Below are 17,197 nucleotides of genomic sequence, written 5' to 3'. Positions count from 1 at the left end.
TTCCGTTTGAGGATTCAAGTTCCAGTGTTTTTGTTTCTTGAGTAATAAATCTTGGCAGACGCTTTTCAGCCTCAGACGCTCTCCAGTCTCTACTGTTTGAACAGGGGTTTGCCTTATTGCAAGGCCGGTAGCAGGCTGGTTCAGAACAAGGAGAAAGGATCTTTACTGCTATTCTCCTACTGGTATTAGAGGAAATCTATTTGTGTTCTGTAGAGACAAAGGATGATCTGGAGCAGCTGACGGCAGAAATCAAGAAAACGGCCAATGCTGTTCGAAACAAACTTAAAAGTAAGAGACCTCTTCCTGGAAGAGGCTGGGTTTGTTTTATTTGTATCGCTTAAACAATTATTAAATTTTATTTGTGTTGCTTAAATATTTGTTGCTTGCTTAGCTGCCTTTACATGCCAGATGCGAATCTTGTGAGCACATAATTAGTTCCATAGACATCTTCCCCAGTCTCTCTGCCCTCCACATGTGCAGAGCTGAAAGCCAATCACAGTGAAAGATGCCCACCTTCGGGAAAAGTTTGGTAGCCATTACATAAAGGGAGGGTACTGTTCCCTTTAAATGTCAAAATCAAATCCATGCTCAAAGCTAAGAAATCACAGTTAGGTTTATTCTTCCTACCTGAACAACCTACCACTCCAAATGCTAACAAGTGACTTAAGATTCACAGGAATATAGTACTGGAAGTCATATTGAAGAGCTTTTATTCTTCCCAGTTTTGCTCTGCATTTTGTTTCCTTTGTTTTGAAATACCATAAATTCTGTCAGTTTACACTATAGTACAATACTGTACTAGTGTCTATTCTAAAATTACTATTTTTTTCTTAAGCTTTTCTTTGATGTGTTGAAAAACTGAATGTTTATTTATATGGCACAAAGAGTGATTTTTAATCCATGCTTATATCCCTATTTAGATATCTTTTAAGGTATATTTAAAGTTTCTAATCACTTCTCATTGATAAAACTATCCCAACCTGGAGATACCACCATGAAAACAGTTTAGATAAAATTATAAAATTTCTAAAAAAAATTCCCACATTTTAAAACCTTTAGTTTTAAATCCCTGTGAAGCAGGTCATAACAAACAGAGTATCAACAGATACAACCCAAAGAAGGGATTAACTCTGCAGAATATAGCCAGTGTTCCTTTCAGACTGCGATACCTCCTCATTTTTCTTGGCTGCATAGGTATGGAGCAGAATATTGAGCAGGATGCGGCTCGATCATCAGCTGATTTGAGGATACGGAAGTCCCAGGTAAGTGGAGCTCCATGGTGGTTGGATTAAAATGACTTCGCCAGCTGTTAGCAAGGGGTAAGTGAGTGATACAGAATGATATAGATTAGACAGAACCATATTTTTTGATGAGGACTAGCATATTCAGATTCCTAGGCACATTTCATGAGAAGCTCTAGGGCTTAACAGTTCCAACGACCAAATTAAGCACTGAAACCCAGCTTTAATTAAAAGGGAAGTAAAGTGACAATTTAAACATAGCAAGTGAATTACTAGATACAAAATACCTTTTAATTTTGAAGGATTGCGGGATTGGAGCTGTTTTTAATGCTTTGACAAAACTCTGATGATTTTAAATACCTTGAAAATAGTTTTGGGGAACAAACAGAAGTAATGGTTTTTCATGTTTTTCAAAATAAAAGGAAAAGGGAAAAATAAATTAGCTAGAAGATACAGTATTTAGTAACTATTTTAAGACACAAATTAAGGCATATTTAAATTTTCATTTACCAAAAACAAAACAAAGGCTGTAGATTTTATTTGAAATAGAATGAAAGCCAGGGTCTCTGAAGCATGACTTATTTTTCTTATCACCAGCATTCAGTTCTTTCCCGAAAATTTGTGGAGGTGATGACTAAATACAATGAGGCACAGGTTGACTTCCGGGAACGGAGTAAAGGGAGGATCCAACGGCAGCTTGAGATCAGTAAGTCTTTTTCTGTTTGCCTTAGATATCACCTGAGTAATGTAGGATCTTGAAAGATTGGAAGAGAAATGATTCTGCCTTGTTTTTAAAAATGGAACTCTTCTGACAGAGGCATTACACGGACTTGGGTTCCTCTAGAATCTTGTTGTTGAACTCTCCTTATGATGTTTCCAATCACGGGATATAAAATACATCCCATTTGCTCCCTTTTCAAGGGTCCAAGTTGAGAAAATGGCTCTACACCATTTATTTGATATTGGTCCTTCATCTGTCATGAAATCTGAATGACACTGAATTTTGATACTCATTTCAATATGGCTGGACAGGTATCAGCAAGAGAATGCCATGCAAACTTCATCTCAATACTTAGTTACCTCCATGCTAAGCTGCTGATTTTTGAAAATCAGTTGGCCCTTACTCCCATTTTAAATCTACTCTACCCTTTTTAGCCTTCAGAAGTAGGAATACCTTTAAAATGAAAATTGAAATCCTCAAGATGTTGACCTGATAGTATTAGTATATTAGGTAAACCAGGAAAGTGGATAGTTTCAGTTATAGTAGCAGCAGGTGCACAACTGGAAGACTGAGATGGGTTAAGGACAGATCATTATGGAGAAAAGCTATGGGGTTTTGTCTTTAGTGCATTTATTTTTAAATTCCTGCTCCTTTTTGCGTTTGTAACCCAAACGATGGCAGCTCATACAGAGAGTCCTCATTTTATAACCATTCTTTTGGTGACCATTTGAAGCTACAATAGCACTGAAAAAATGACTTATGATTGGTCCTCTCATTTACAACCGTTGCATCATTTTATTTATTTATTTATTAAATTTCTATGACCCTGATCTCCCCTGAAGGGGACTCTGGGTGGCTATCATCATTCCACTGTCACGTAATTAAAATTCAGGTGCGTGGCATGTGGTTGCAACATCCCAAGATCACATGATTGCCATCCGCAACCTTCCCAGCTGGCTTCCGACAAGCAAAGACAACGGGGGAAGCCAGATTCACATAATGAAAACATACAAAACATACTTAACAACTGCAGTGATTCACTTATCAGCCATGACAAAAAAAGGTCATAAAATAAAGTGCAATTCACTTAACAATCACCTTGCTTAGCAATGGAAATTCTAGTCCCGATGGCGATTGTAATTTGAGGCCTACCTGCACATAGTAACATACATCTCCGTTCATGCTCTCAACTAAGACACCTCTTGACAGCATCAAAACTATTCACCCATAAAGACATTAAATTAACTAGGTGACAGCACACATTCTTGGCTCTCTTCTTGCTCAGTGCTGAACCATTTGCCAAACCTGTGTATTTTCATATCTGCTTTACTTTCATCACATATATCCTTTTGCATTCATTTACCAATCTGCCATTCTGTTCACACAAAATGCGCTTTCATTGAAACTTGTATGTTTTCTCTAAACTAGCCAATGTATGATAATCACATTATTCCTCACATTAAAGTTAATATTTTACCCAATTTTCTTTTTTTATTATTTTCATTTTATACACTTGGATATGCTTTTATGGAACAACAAATTACAACAGAATAATGACAGTTTATATGGCATTAGTGCAATTAAGCATTATATTTCCTCCTACCTATTGTGTATTAATTCTTACAATGGGCATGAACATGTTCATTCATATTATAAGAGTTGACATTCTGGCTTTCTCTTTTTTCCTTGGGATACAGCTGGGAAAAATACAACAGATGAAGAACTAGAGGAAATGTTAGAGAGTGGGAATCCTTCAATATTCACCTCTGGGGTAAGTGTGTATGTGAAGCAGGCTGGGGGGGTGGGGGGGTGTTCATAAAAAAGAACTTTATGATCCTAAATGCCAGGAAATGCTGGTGGTTTGCAAGAAGGATGGTTTGGGTTTTTCCCCCCTAATGGTGTTGAGTGTTATTGATTGTAGCAATAGAAGAATCAATGAGTTGGATGGGAAGTGAAAGGGAAAAATATATATACAGGTAGTCCTTGACGTACAACAGTTCATCTAGTGCAGGCATGTCAAACTGCCAGCTCTAGGGCCAGATGTGTCACTCTGAAACCACGCTCATCCCATTGCTGGCAATGGGAAAAAAAATCGCGATACGTCACGTGACGTCACGACATGTTTGATATGCCTGCTCTAATGGCTGAAAATAGTGACATAGGACTGTTTTCCACACTTATGACCATTGCAGCATCCCCATGATCACATGATCAAAATTCAGATGCTTGGCAACTGACTCATATTTATGACGGCTGCAGTGTCCTGAGATCATGAGAGCATCTTTTGCGACGATCGGACAAACAAAGTCAATGGGTAAACCAGACTCACTTAACAACCGTGTTAGTAACTTAACAATTGCAATGATTCACTTAACAACTGCGACAAGAAAGGTCATAAAATGGGGGCAAAGCTCACTTAACAAATGTCTCACTTAGCAACATAAATTTTGGGAACAATTTTGGTTTAAGTTGAGGACCACCTGTATATCTCGGAAGGAAGAAGCTAAACAGGGGCAAAAGAAAGCATATGCTGAATATTGTTCAGGATCATTGCAGAAAAAGCATTTCTTCCATGCAATGGTCTCTGGATCTTCCCTAGATCATGGATTCCCAGATCTCGAAGCAAGCGCTGAGTGAGATTGAGGGACGACATAAAGACATTCTGCGACTTGAGAATAGCATCAAGGAGCTTCATGACATGTTTGTGGACATTGCCATGCTGGTAGAAAATCAGGTAACTGAACCTTGGTGGAATGATGCTGGAAAAATAGCCAAGAAAATTAAAAGAGCCCTTGTTTCAGAAAAAATAACATCTTAGGGGACTGAGATGATAGATCCTTGCAAAGAAACAGGAAAGGGAGAGGACAACGAGTACATTTCCTATCAGTCCACCTCAAGGTCTTGTCATATTGCCAGTGCTCCAGATCCGTCGTTTTCTTTGCTGTTTGGAAAAACAACAACAGCAAAAATTCAACTGGCATTATCATTTTCAGATGAAGCAAAATATGAATATAGAAAGCAATGTGTGTTCCCCAAATAAGGCTAAGGCTTATTATAATACTCTAGGGCTTGGGAAGAAAGAGGCATTCAATGGCACCGTTAACATAAAATAATGGAGGGCTTAAGCATGGGATACTGACATCCAAAACAGACTGTTCAAAATATAAGGAATTAAGAAGGTATGCAGTGGGGGTAATGTTGGTCTAAACCTGGGAGACCTGCTTCAGTTACTCAGTCAGCCACTGAAGCCCATTAGTAATTTGGGGGCTAGTCATTATCTCTCAGTCTAACCCAATTTCTCAATCTTGGTCACTTTAAGCAACATGCTGGGTAAGGAACTCTGGAAATTAACGTCTACATACTGTAAAGTTCCCAAGGTTGAGAAACACTGGCCTAATCCATTATACATGGGGTTACGGGGATAAAGGAGAAGAAGTTACTCCTTCCTGAAATTCTAGACAAAAACTGGGGCATAAATTGACTGAAAAAAAGAAATAGCTTGAAATTGAGTGAATAGATGGCAAAATAGTAGATAAGATCCAATTAAGGTAAGTTTAAGTATGCTTTTGGAATCATATAATTCTAATTAACACTCCAATACTGGACGTTTTTAAGAAAAGATTGGACAGTCATTTGTATGTATAGGGTTTCCTGCCTGAGCAGGGGGTTGGACTAGAAGACCTCCAAGGTCCCTTCCAACTCTTCTTATTCTGTTATTTACAGCTGAAAAGACACTAGAGAAGGCAAATTTAAAACTTGAATACTTTCCATTTTTAATGTGACAGAACAGATCCACTTGAATTTATTTAAGCATGGCTTTGAATGTTAAAGCTGATACTATAAAAGTTCATGGCTTATAGATGTGCATGATGGATTGGTTGGCTGTGCATATACTATATAATGGGAGACTAGTAACAGCTGAGATAACTTGTGTATCAGAGGTAAGATTTATCTACACTTTTGCTTGCTGCATTGCACTATTCCATCTATAATTTGATTTTTTTTTCAAAAGGCCCTTTCTTATTTCACATGATGATAATGATGATGACTAATATAATCCTTGTTAGAATCAGTTATGGGTGAGAAGAAGTCTGCTTAATAGTATTTAGACTTTGATGCCAGTCTTTAAGGGTCTTTTCTTGTTTTTTGCTCACAATGCATTGCTGAGGAGATGGCAATCAAGTCAGTTTATGGTGAGTATATTTTTAGACCATGAACCTAGTTTGGGAGGGAGGCAGAGAATGTAAGGGAATTTATGCTTGATTATTGTGGCTGAAAGTCCTTGGATCTGAAACAAATTCTTACTCAGAGAGGCTCCTCGCTAAGATGAAGAATTGGCATGTGAGGAGAGAGAGCATAGCTCTGCTATGGAAGGATGGCTGGATGAGAAAGAAATCCAAGAGAGGCAGGATGCTTGGGAAGCTGTGGGTAACGTTCGCAGTCCTTTTCCACAAAACTTTCTAGCATGCTCACATTCCTTCTCTTTCCCTTTTTTAAACTTCACAGGGTGAAATTGTAGATAATATAGAACTCAACATGATGCACACCATGGACCACATAGAGAAAGCACGTGAGGAAACCAAGAAGGCTTTAAAATATAAGAGTAAGGCACGCAAGGTGAGCCTCTCCTATAGACCTCCAGCTTGGCGCTCTCAGCCACTTTGCCAGTTTACACTTTTCGCTTCTGCCTCTTTCTTTGGCTTCTGCCATCTTCTTCCTCTTTAAGGGAGCCATGATTGACCGCATAGAGAGCAATATGGACCAGTCAGTAGGCTTTGTGGAGAGAGCTGTTGCTGACACCAAAAAGGCTGTAAAATTTCAGAGTGAAGCACGAAGGGTGAGAAGAATTACAGGAACCCAGCCCCATTTCTCCTGCTTTAGACCCTAGTCCTAGTGTTTATTGAAGAGCAGATGTCTTTCTGTCAGCTTTGTTTTTAGATTCAGACCCAGTTTTTTTTGTTCCTGCTTTTTCTGTTCCTCAGCCTACCCTGCAGCCACTTCAAAACCCATCCATGTTGTCAATAAATGTTATTATTTTGCTAAGCACTGCTTTGTTTCATGAGTGGCCATCTTATGTTCGTTCCCTTCAACATGAAGAAGATCTCTTCTTTCACAGCTCTTTTTAAAATATTTTAAATGTCTTTGAAGTATGTGAGGCTTGAACTTCTCTCAAGCACTACTCTAAATATCTTCTGCTTCTGCTTTAAGTTGTCTTTCCATTCTGTTATTGTGGTTTATGTGAAGGCTTATCCCTGCTACTTTTGGTAAACTATATAGAGGGTGTAGCACATGGCTGTCGAAAATCCAACTTTTAGTAAAATTCTCCCTCAACTTTAATAATATATGGTAGGCAGAGGTTCAGTCACCTAAGAGTGCTTTTGAATTGGGAGTCGGTAAGTAGGAAATATTGAAAGTTCTGCAATTGGGAAAGGATGAGGTCTGCTTAGTTGAAAGTGGCAAGGAGAACTAGTTTGCTTCTACTGTAGTTTTCGTTTCCTGCTGTAAGAAAGCCAGAAACTGAAAATAGTTGAAACCCATTGTTCAGTCTAGCGTCACAGAACAGTGTTTCACTTTATTTCAATTTTTATGGCTGCTTCTCTCAAAATACATGGTTCTGAAAGGCTTGTGAGAAATGAAAAACTATGTGAAAGAACAAAATGTTTTCATGATGAAAGAATTAGCTGGTTTGGGGGATGTGGCAGAAGAAAGCCTGAGAATTACAGCTTTTTGCATTTACCATGCAGTGTATGACATAAATTAAGACTGAAATTATGTCTTACCAGGATCTGCTAGTACTTTTATATAGAAAGGACATTAAAGCAGATTTGTCCAGATTTGTAAAACTGAACTTTGAAAAATGAAACTCTAAATTGACAATTACAGGCACTCTGCTGGCTGATGAGGGAAGGATCCTCATTATGGCTTTGGTAGTTGGCTAAAGAAATAATCCACATTGGATTATTGGTTACAAGGCTGTGAAGAGCATTGAGTTCTAAGGAAAACGGGAGTTTAGGAGCACATATAAGCATGCAAGTAACACCTGTGGGTGACTCCTTAAGTTGATCCCAGGAAACTCAACTGCTTTAAGGAACTGATGAATGGTGCAGAACCATATGCACATCAGAACATCTTTTTTCTTTTGATTCCAAAGTCCTACTCTAATTTAGCACATCTCTGATTCAGATGTTCAGGTTTGGATTGCAAATCCCATTTTAAATGCAGACTGGACTGGATCTGTATCATATTGTATATTTTTCTCAGCAGGTCCTGGCCAGATCCAGCCTATTTAGAAACTTTAGCAACTTTATCTGATTTCTCTCACGATATCAGATTTGATCCCAATCTTTTCAGTTTTCAGAAATATCCTGCTGACAGAGTCCAGCATCGATTTACACTAATTCTTCCCAAAATTCTATTGGATTGGAAAAATGATCCAATTTAGAACTTTTAGTCTACTTTACTAATATAAACAGAAGCCACCAAGTCCTAATGAAGCTTCCATCCTGTTCCCTGTCATCCTGATCTTTCTGAACCCAGCCTAAGAATTTAAAATAAAATCACTTATACACCAGAAATTGTCTTCTGGTTGGCTCTGATAATCCAATCTATTCTAAAAACTGAATAGTTGGATGGAGGTTTCTAAAAACCTGAAAACCTGGTTTTTTGATCTATCAGGCCTGGACTGAAGGGGTTTTAGCTTTTAATATTGTTTTAATTGTTGGGCTTAATTAATTTAATCTATTATAATTTTATACTATTTTTATATTGTATTTTATGTTGCCCTGTAAACCGCCCTGAGTCCTTCGGGAATAGGGCAGTATAAAAATTTAATTAAATAAATAAATAAAGCCGATGTCACTATTTGTTCATTGGCACATTCTCACTTATTGCAATGTAACTTAACCTTTGAACTTTTATTTACATGATTACTTTTTTAAAAAAACAACAAGTTTTATTGGTTTTTCAGTTAAAATCTACATATTTAGAAAGCATCATGATGACTGGGTAATCAGAGATTCAGTAACAGAGTTTTCAGTACATAATTCAGGTTACATTATCAAACCATCCTTCTCAATTTCCCTTAACATTTCATACAACCAGTTTAAACTAGTAAATTTCTAGAGATAGCATGGTCAGTTGAAAAATTTGTCAATTCAATTTCATTGAGATATATCTATGTCCTGTTATCAAAGTTTACCTAATTTTAATTTTAATTATATTATTCAAATTTAGCCTTTAACATCCCAAATAATACTCACAACCCAAATTTCCCTTATTTCATTACAGCAAAAACTATAGCATCTAACATATACACAGTGGCTGAGTAGCTATGTTCTACCTAATAAACATCGTCTGTTTCACATCCTAATACATCACACGTTACTGACAGGACCACAGCCTATATTTATCAATCTAGAACTATTTATACACAACCAAATTCTGTTTTAAATTTTAGGTAATTCTTAATTCTTGAATAGAATAATCAAACGTCTTTTAACATCAAACGTGGGATCTATAAACCAAATTTCCATTATGTCAATGCACAAATTATAATGTCTAAAATAAGCCTAATACATAAACACATTCTAGTTCTATCTCATAAACATTTTCTATTTTAGATCCTGATAGATCACTGATTACTAAAAGGATAACCTTTAATGGTTTTCTAAGAACTCACTTTTTAAATCTAACTCGGGCTTTCTTTTTTTGCCAATCAGGTTTCCAGGCCAAGGCCTTTGAATTGCCAGATAGGTCTCCCTTCGCTCCAATACATATTATTTGAATCGAAGGAGGCCATCTAGCCATCAGTGGTCCACAAAAACCAAACCATTTGTAATCATTATGTTGTTGCCCTGTTAGTTCTAGTCTCTGTATTTGCTCTAAAAATTTTATCTTCAGTTCGGTTTGGATTCGTCTTCCGTCTGGGTTCATCTGCTTTAAATAGAGAGTCTTATCCAATTTTGTAATTAATGCTTGGCTATCCAGACTTTCAGGAAACTGTCTTTGTTGATCTTCCACATCCTCTATGTTAGCATCACTATCTTGCACATTAAGTTTTCCCATAGTATGTTTTTGGTCCTTAAGGTTATTTGCCATAGTGATAGTTCCTTGTACTTTTAAAGTTGTCGGTTCTTTGGATAGTTGTTGCTTATATTCCTCTGTCTCATAGTAATATCTTCCAATTTTATTATGTTCTGAAGTGTAAATTCTTTAGTTGCAGTCTGGGTTTCAATTTGTGACTTAAGGTTGGCATGTAAATTATTAAATCTGGAGATAGACATCTCAGTGACTCTGTAGATTGTTTCAAGTATGAGGTTATAATTAAGCAAGGTTTGTGGCTGATCCTTCCCCATTTTGTAATAATTATAAATAGTCCTTAGCGGAAGCTATTTTTCAAACAAAAATCAGTAAGAGTCCTCCTCCACAAGTCTAAGCCAAATTCATCTCCAGCTGTTTCAGGTTTTTATCTTAATGCCAAGGTCAGTCCAAAATGTAAGCAAGCTTGTTTGCCAATAGTACTAACTAAATATCCTCAGAGTACTTCAAAAGACAGTATCTTTTTATTTATTTCTTTTTTTGCCCCCTTTTTAGACTAATAGGTAGAATAGTCCATTTCTGTAAATATAGGAACTTTGGGCCAAAAGTAGAAAGGCATTAAGTCCAATAAATCAGTATAATTTAGTAGAAAGCTGTTTCTTTTCTCTCCCAATGTAGACAAAGACCGCTCTTGAGGAGGGTGGGAAAAAAAAAATCCCTTCCCTCTCTCCTTGCAGGGGGAAGCAAATTCAAGAAGCTTTTGACAGGGAACGTAGACAATTAGGAAAACAAGAAGGCAATTCTCACCCAGTTTTCAAGTGCTTTCAAGTGCTTTGTTGTGCTTTTGGCTTCGACAGGAAACGGCTAAATGATGGGCCATGGGAGTGGCCAATACTTTCTTCTTCGGTTCGGAGAGTAGCTCCAAGCCGAGGGGAGGGCCGTCGCCCTTCTACCCCCAACTGGAGAGACCTCTCCCCCACTCATCACCCCTCCAGGGTGACTGTCAACCCCTTTACAGGGGCCCCCCGATGAAGAAATCCAGGCGACACGAGGAGCGAATCCCTCGCACGTCTGGGAGCACCAAAATTCCAGAACCGGAAGCCTCTTACATGATTACTTGAATAGAACTGAGTGTGTATACATTTGGGAACATAGTCAGTGGTGATTAGATTATTTGTTGATTATGCATATAGATTGTCAATTCCAGTAAATCATAGAATTACAAGCATTGGTCCTATAATGGTATGTGGAAATGACTTTGAGAGACAGGAAGAAAATCCACAGCAAGGGGAACTGTTGGATAAAAGGCAGCCTAGCCTGTAGAAGAAATGGAGACATGGCAAACATCTCAGAAGGGACACTTTCTATTTTTTTGGGTTGTAATGCTTTTCATCCAATTTGCTCAAAACTTTCTTCCCATTTGTTGGCACACTGTGGTTAAATATTCCTTTTTTTCCCCACCTTTCTAGAAAACAATAATTATCATTGTGATAATAGTAGTCTTGCTGGGAATTGTAGCTCTCATTATTGGACTTTCAGTCGGACTGAAATAAAAGTAACCAACTGGGTTTCTGGCACTGAATCGTAAGTAGCCTGAGTAGTTGAATTATTCTTTCAGTTCTTGACTGCTTTTTCAGGATTACTTTAATCTGTCATTGTCAGCAAAGATTTTTAATGTTTTCCTCTCAGTCTGAAGATCATAATACTTGGGGTCAGGGCTGATTGGTTTGTTTAATCACAGTACCCAAATGTATCCTTTGGTTTATAAAAAGAACTGCACATAATCCAATATGGGTCTTTCCATAATGTGTGGGACAAGGGTGTCCAATTTGCAATTTTACATATGCTTCTGAATTTTGGCTTCCCAGCACTGGAAAGTAGTAGAAAAGAATGACCAGCTTCATGTATCAAACTAAGCCACAATATTATTTGTGTGGTTTCGGCTTTGTACCACATGCCCTCTCTGCCATTGTTCTTTTAACAAATAATGTTATAGCATCATTATACATGAACTAGGTCACCATGGCTTAGTCAACTACTCTTAAAATAAACCTTGCAAATGTTTGATAATCTGGAGAAGTTTGAGTCTTTCCTCAAATATGATGTATTCTTCCTGAATAGGCGTCTATTGTATATTCCAGGGCTTTTCAACCAGTGGTATGGGTACCACCTGTGGTACATTGGCACCAAGCAGGTGGTACGCAACCATCCTAGAAAAGTGGTAGCAGGGGAGGGGAATGAGCTGAACTGGTGTCAGCACTGCACAAGCCTGAGCAAGAGACAGCTGGAGCTGCAGGGCTGTCAGGGCTCCACGGAAGCACCAGGATAAGCGCTAGGCTCCAGCTGGAGCTCGGTGCTGATCCTGGCACTTCTGAGCCCAGAAGAAGTGCCGATCAGCTGGAATGTTGCAGCATCTCCAGGGTCTTGTGATTTACATTCAGATGCTTAGCAACTGATTCATATTTATGATGGTCACAGTGTCCCAGGGTCATGTGAAGTGACCAAAACCTGCTGCAACCACCCAGCAGAGGCAGGGGGGAATAAAAACCAAACACCCCCCACCCCACCCCCGCTGCCAATCCTCAACAGAAATGCTCAAACAATGAAAACCTCAGACAGGAGGAAAAGCGCTGCCGGGCGGGCAGGCAGGCGTCTTGCTCAGCTGTGGCTTGGGAGGGCACTTTTTTCAGTGCCATTGTAACTTTGAACAGTCACAAAGCTAACTGTTGTAAGTCAAGGACTACCTGTACTTCATCACTTTTTTCCTTTTTTTTTGGATTATCAAGTTTTTGACACCTTGCTAGGCAACTGGTGGTAGTCGGATGTTGCTATATCCTAAAAGTGGTACAATGGGTGAAAAAGGTGAAAAGCCCTGGTATATTCCACAGAAATAAATTGTATTTGAGAATGGCATTAACAGTACTGCTTGGTCCTCTGGTAAAATTACAAGGCTAGAAATTGGTTGATTTTTATGTTTGGTTAATCTATGAAATTTTCTCTTGATAATATAGGTCCCTGATAATAGCTGTTTTTTCCCATATTAGTCCCATCACTTCCCCTCACCATTGTTCTTTGAGCACCTCACTCAGTGTAACTTTTTGTTATACCTCAAAGATGATGGTTTTCTCTTCTATCTCCCATTGCCTTTTTGTAGATTAAAGCTTAAGGGCAAATAAGGAAGTCCGTTGTGGGGAAAAATATATAATTGGGTTTTAATTGGAGTTTAATAGGGGTTTTATTTTATTCAAGGACTAAATTTAATTATTTTAATTGCTCTTAACTTTTGTAATTTGTATTGTTATTTTAAATTCCTTGTGAACCGCCCTGAGTCCTACGGGAGAAGGGCGGTATATAAGTCTAATAAACATAAACATAAACATAAATTTTAACTCATTTAAGTTAAATAAGGAAGGCCATTGTGCAAAAGAAATATAATTTTAACTCATTAAGTATACTGAAAGTTAGGTAAGGGGATGATTCCCATCATGGTCTACCACTCTATAGGAGTTTCATAGTGTTGTGATTCAGGGCCAGCCTGTGGGTCCGGCAGCCGGCTCGGATGTCTCGGATGACTCAGACGAGGGGGAGGAGGAGGGTGTTGAAGACGAACTTGCTGATGATGGCTTGGAGGCTTCGCAGAGCCCCCAGCTAGGGCCCTCTTCTCAGCTGCGCGAGCCCGACAGTGCGGATGATGATGACCCACAGCTGGCCCTGTTCAAGGACGCCCGACGCAGGAGGCAGTCAAGCAGGAACAAGCAGAGAAAGGCTGTGGGACTCCTCGGAAGGAGGCACAGGGAGGCCACGCCCTGAACTCTAATAAAGGGAGTGTTTGGGGAAGGGCTGGTTGCTGAAAGCAACCGCTCCGTTTGAGGATCACAGTTCCAGTGTTTTGTTTCTTGTTCTGTTGTTTGTGTAATAAATCTTGGCAGACGCCTTCCAGCTTCAGACGCTCTCCAGCCTCTGCCGTTTGTACAGGGGTTGCCTTTCTGCAAGGCCGGTAGCAGGCTGGTTCAGAACACATATATTGATATATGACTACAATAAAGTGGGCTGCTCTTTCCTTTTTGAGGCCTAACCTTTCCCATTTTGTTCCTTTCCATCTTCCAGACATTCCCAAGCTTCTTCTAAGTCAGTAGCAAGACCTCCCTTCTTGAACTTCAATGCCATGGTTTGTGCTTTCCTTCCCTACCTTGCTTGGATGAAGTATGAATGGTGCTTGGAGTGCATTTGCACCCGGGCTTCCTATGAGAGCCGGCTGTTCCAGTTCCATTGCCTGAAGACCCTAATGTACCTTCCTGCAGCCAGAAAATCCAGAAATCTCATGGCATTCCAGACAGAAGTTCTTGTCTGATCTGCTCCTTATCCATTCCTCCTTTCCTTCCTGATTTACCTCCTGGCTTCAATTGAAGGATTTCTTGTGGAATGATCAACAACACAGTGGAAATGAACCTTAAAGGAATTTGGGGAGCCTTATTGCCTACCTCACTGCTGTAATTTAACCCTTTCAAAAATATTGTACAGATTATTGGAGATGTCAGACTATTGCTTTCAAAAAAATCCATGTTAGAACTAAGACTTAAACCACTAAGTAACGCCTAATCTTTACCCCATTTTACTCCACCGGCTGGAGCAGATTTTGTATTTTTTACAGAAAACATGAAATGATAGCCCAGAGGGAGTCCTTCGATTCACATGAGCACTTAAGGGTAGCTATGAGCATGAGTCTGCAGTCAGTTAAACCATTCTTGGAAGACAAAACAGATTTAGGCAAACAAACAAAATTCAGGCACTCCACAATGACCAAGGTGTTCAGTCCGTGTTTGAAATCAGGCCAATATCTGTGTTTTGCCTTAGAGGTGAACTATTAGCACTCGCACCCTTGAAATCTGAGTTGCTTGTATTTCATTAACTACTCAGCTCAAATGTTTTGGTATAGCCACAGATATTCCATATTTTCGGAACTTAGAACTGATCTGAGTAAGAAGGAAGACCTGTCTTTAAATACTCATTAACAAAGACACTCCCTGGGATATGTGTTACTTCATACTGGACAGCTCCTTTCACTTGTGGAATGCGATTATATTTCTGAGGTACTGTCAAGTAGTGGTGTATGCAAAGTATTTTGAGTTTGAAACAATCCAGTTTTGAGTGGTTGCTCTGAGTGCACTAACATTGTTTGACCTTGGAACTAAAAATGAATATGTCACCTTGAGGGAGGACCACTTCCAGTACACTTTAAACAGTCCCTTTTAACCCAAAATGTTTTTGTACTGCTCTATTAGCAAAGTTTAATTTCTTTCAAATCAAATACTGAAGGCACAATTATATTTCCTCTGTTTTTCTGGTATATATAATTGTGTTCACAGTCTATCTGTTTGAGGACATGAAGATTAGGGAAATGTGTGTGTGTGTGTGTGTGTGTGTGTGTGTGTGTGTAAGGGTTCTTTCTGTTTTAATATTTTAAATTTTGTACTGACAGTTTCTGGTTGATAAATGTTGCACCCATCACTGAACTTGCTGTTTGTAACCTGACCAAGGTTTGTAGGGCAGAAAAACTGGTCTGGATAAATACATTGGGTTTAGTTGATGTGGCATGGCAGCTGAGACCCATATCTATCTAATCTCGTTATAAAAATATTTTATATTTTTATGCTTGGTAAAATCCTTCTGTTTTGTTAAAGATGAAAGAGAAAGAAGCTTTCTTTCATGAATACTGTTATAGCATTAATGTTTTTTCTGATAGAAATTCCCATTAATTTTTTAAACCTTTGTTTTGTATATGAGAACATTTTGCCATGATTAAAACTTGTGTGCCCTTTGGCCTGCTCAAAAACACCTGTTCCACTCTTACGGTGGTATCACTCATGGAAATGGAAAGGTTTGTGTATTGTGTATTGCTTAAAAATGTGAGATTTTTTTTTAGTTGAGGGGGTACGTTTTTGTTTATTTAGAGAAACTAGTTATATCATCAGAAGAGTGCCAGGTTTTTCCCTGGGGGAAAAGTTAACACAATTGTTGTCTTCAAAATCAGTATATTTGCTGCATGGAAATCTACCTCAGAGACTGAATCAACCAGATTCTCTGCTTACACCTGATTTTTTATGTGAGGCTGTAGACGACTCATTTTTATGGCAGATTTGGGGACTCTGACAGTAGTGTTTTATGCAGATTTAGAGATCAGCAGCATATTCAAATTCTATAGAGATAATTTGCTTTCTAATTACTTAAATGAGACATAATAGTCCTTTGATTGGAACTGAAGAGAAAGTGATTTCCATTTTGTCTGGGAAGATTAGTAGACTAGCTACTAATTCCTAGCAAAATCTATCAATTTCTCCACCAGTTCCACCGTTCAGGTCTTAGTTTGTCCAGCCATGGTGGGTAGATAAACAATTTATATAACATTATTTTAAGGGTACACCGACAGAGCTAAGAAAGTGTGGTGGTCTCTCTTGGCTTTGATGTCTGTGGCTTGCAAATGGGGGTGGCAGTGAAATGACCATTTATGAAAACTATCTGTAAAGATGGGAACTGCACTTCAACATACTAAGCTGCCTATGGACAGCGGAGATTCTAGGAAATTGTTTTTTGATGAAACATTTTAAAGAAATGAATAAATGAATTATTGGAACATCGGTCTGTAATTTTTGTGTCTGTCCACTGAACTCCTGAAGCAGTGGGTATCATCATACAATTAATTTTGAGGAACATGTGCTTCTTTTGGCCTGTATCATGTTTGCCATATGGTTGCAGCATCTGTAGGAAGGTATGATAAGAATGACTACGAACACAGAGGTACTCCCCTTATGTATTTTTAGGATACCAACCTGAGCTGAATATTTTCCTCTCATTGCCAGTAATTATAGAGAGATGTCCTGGTAAATGAATGCACAACTAGAAGTGATGTTTTGGATAGTGCCCTTTCCATCTAAAGCAGAGGTCCCCAACCTTTTGAGCACCAGGGACCGGTTCCGTGGAGAGAGGTTTTTCTGCGGACTGGGTTGTGTCTGGTTTCATGTACTGCCTGCATCCCATGGATGGGGCTTTGTTTGCGCAGACCGGTTTCTGGCATGCCACGCCCCAGTGCCAGTCCACGGACCGGGGCTTGGAGACCCCTGATCTAAAGCAACTGTGGATTGTACAAGTCCCAACATGAACAGGGCCTAACAGTGTTATATAAAAAGAGCTTGGGGAGACA

At 38.8% G+C, this 17,197-nt stretch overlaps 1 protein-coding gene across 1 annotated transcript in view; it reads left to right on the top strand.

Annotated features, from left to right (window-relative positions):
• Positions 1–16,846, top strand: part of STX3 (syntaxin 3) — a 40,555-nt gene extending 23,709 nt beyond the window's left edge. Inside the window, exons 4-11 of the mRNA XM_081314159.1 lie at positions 214–288; positions 1,195–1,262; positions 1,839–1,947; positions 3,660–3,733; positions 4,562–4,696; positions 6,469–6,579; positions 11,469–11,583; positions 14,107–16,846. Coding sequence (XP_081170285.1) covers positions 214–288; positions 1,195–1,262; positions 1,839–1,947; positions 3,660–3,733; positions 4,562–4,696; positions 6,469–6,579; positions 11,469–11,552 — 656 coding nt within the window. The 3' untranslated portion in view covers positions 11,553–11,583; positions 14,107–16,846. The remainder of the gene's footprint in view (positions 1–213; positions 289–1,194; positions 1,263–1,838; positions 1,948–3,659; positions 3,734–4,561; positions 4,697–6,468; positions 6,580–11,468; positions 11,584–14,106) is intronic.
• Positions 16,847–17,197: the final 351 nt, after the last annotated feature.

This window comes from Vipera berus (genome assembly GCF_964194415.1).
Source record: "Vipera berus genome assembly, chromosome: 1".
Lineage (NCBI taxonomy): Eukaryota > Metazoa > Chordata > Lepidosauria > Squamata > Viperidae > Vipera > Vipera berus.
This window is presented reverse-complemented; position numbering and strand designations above follow the sequence as displayed.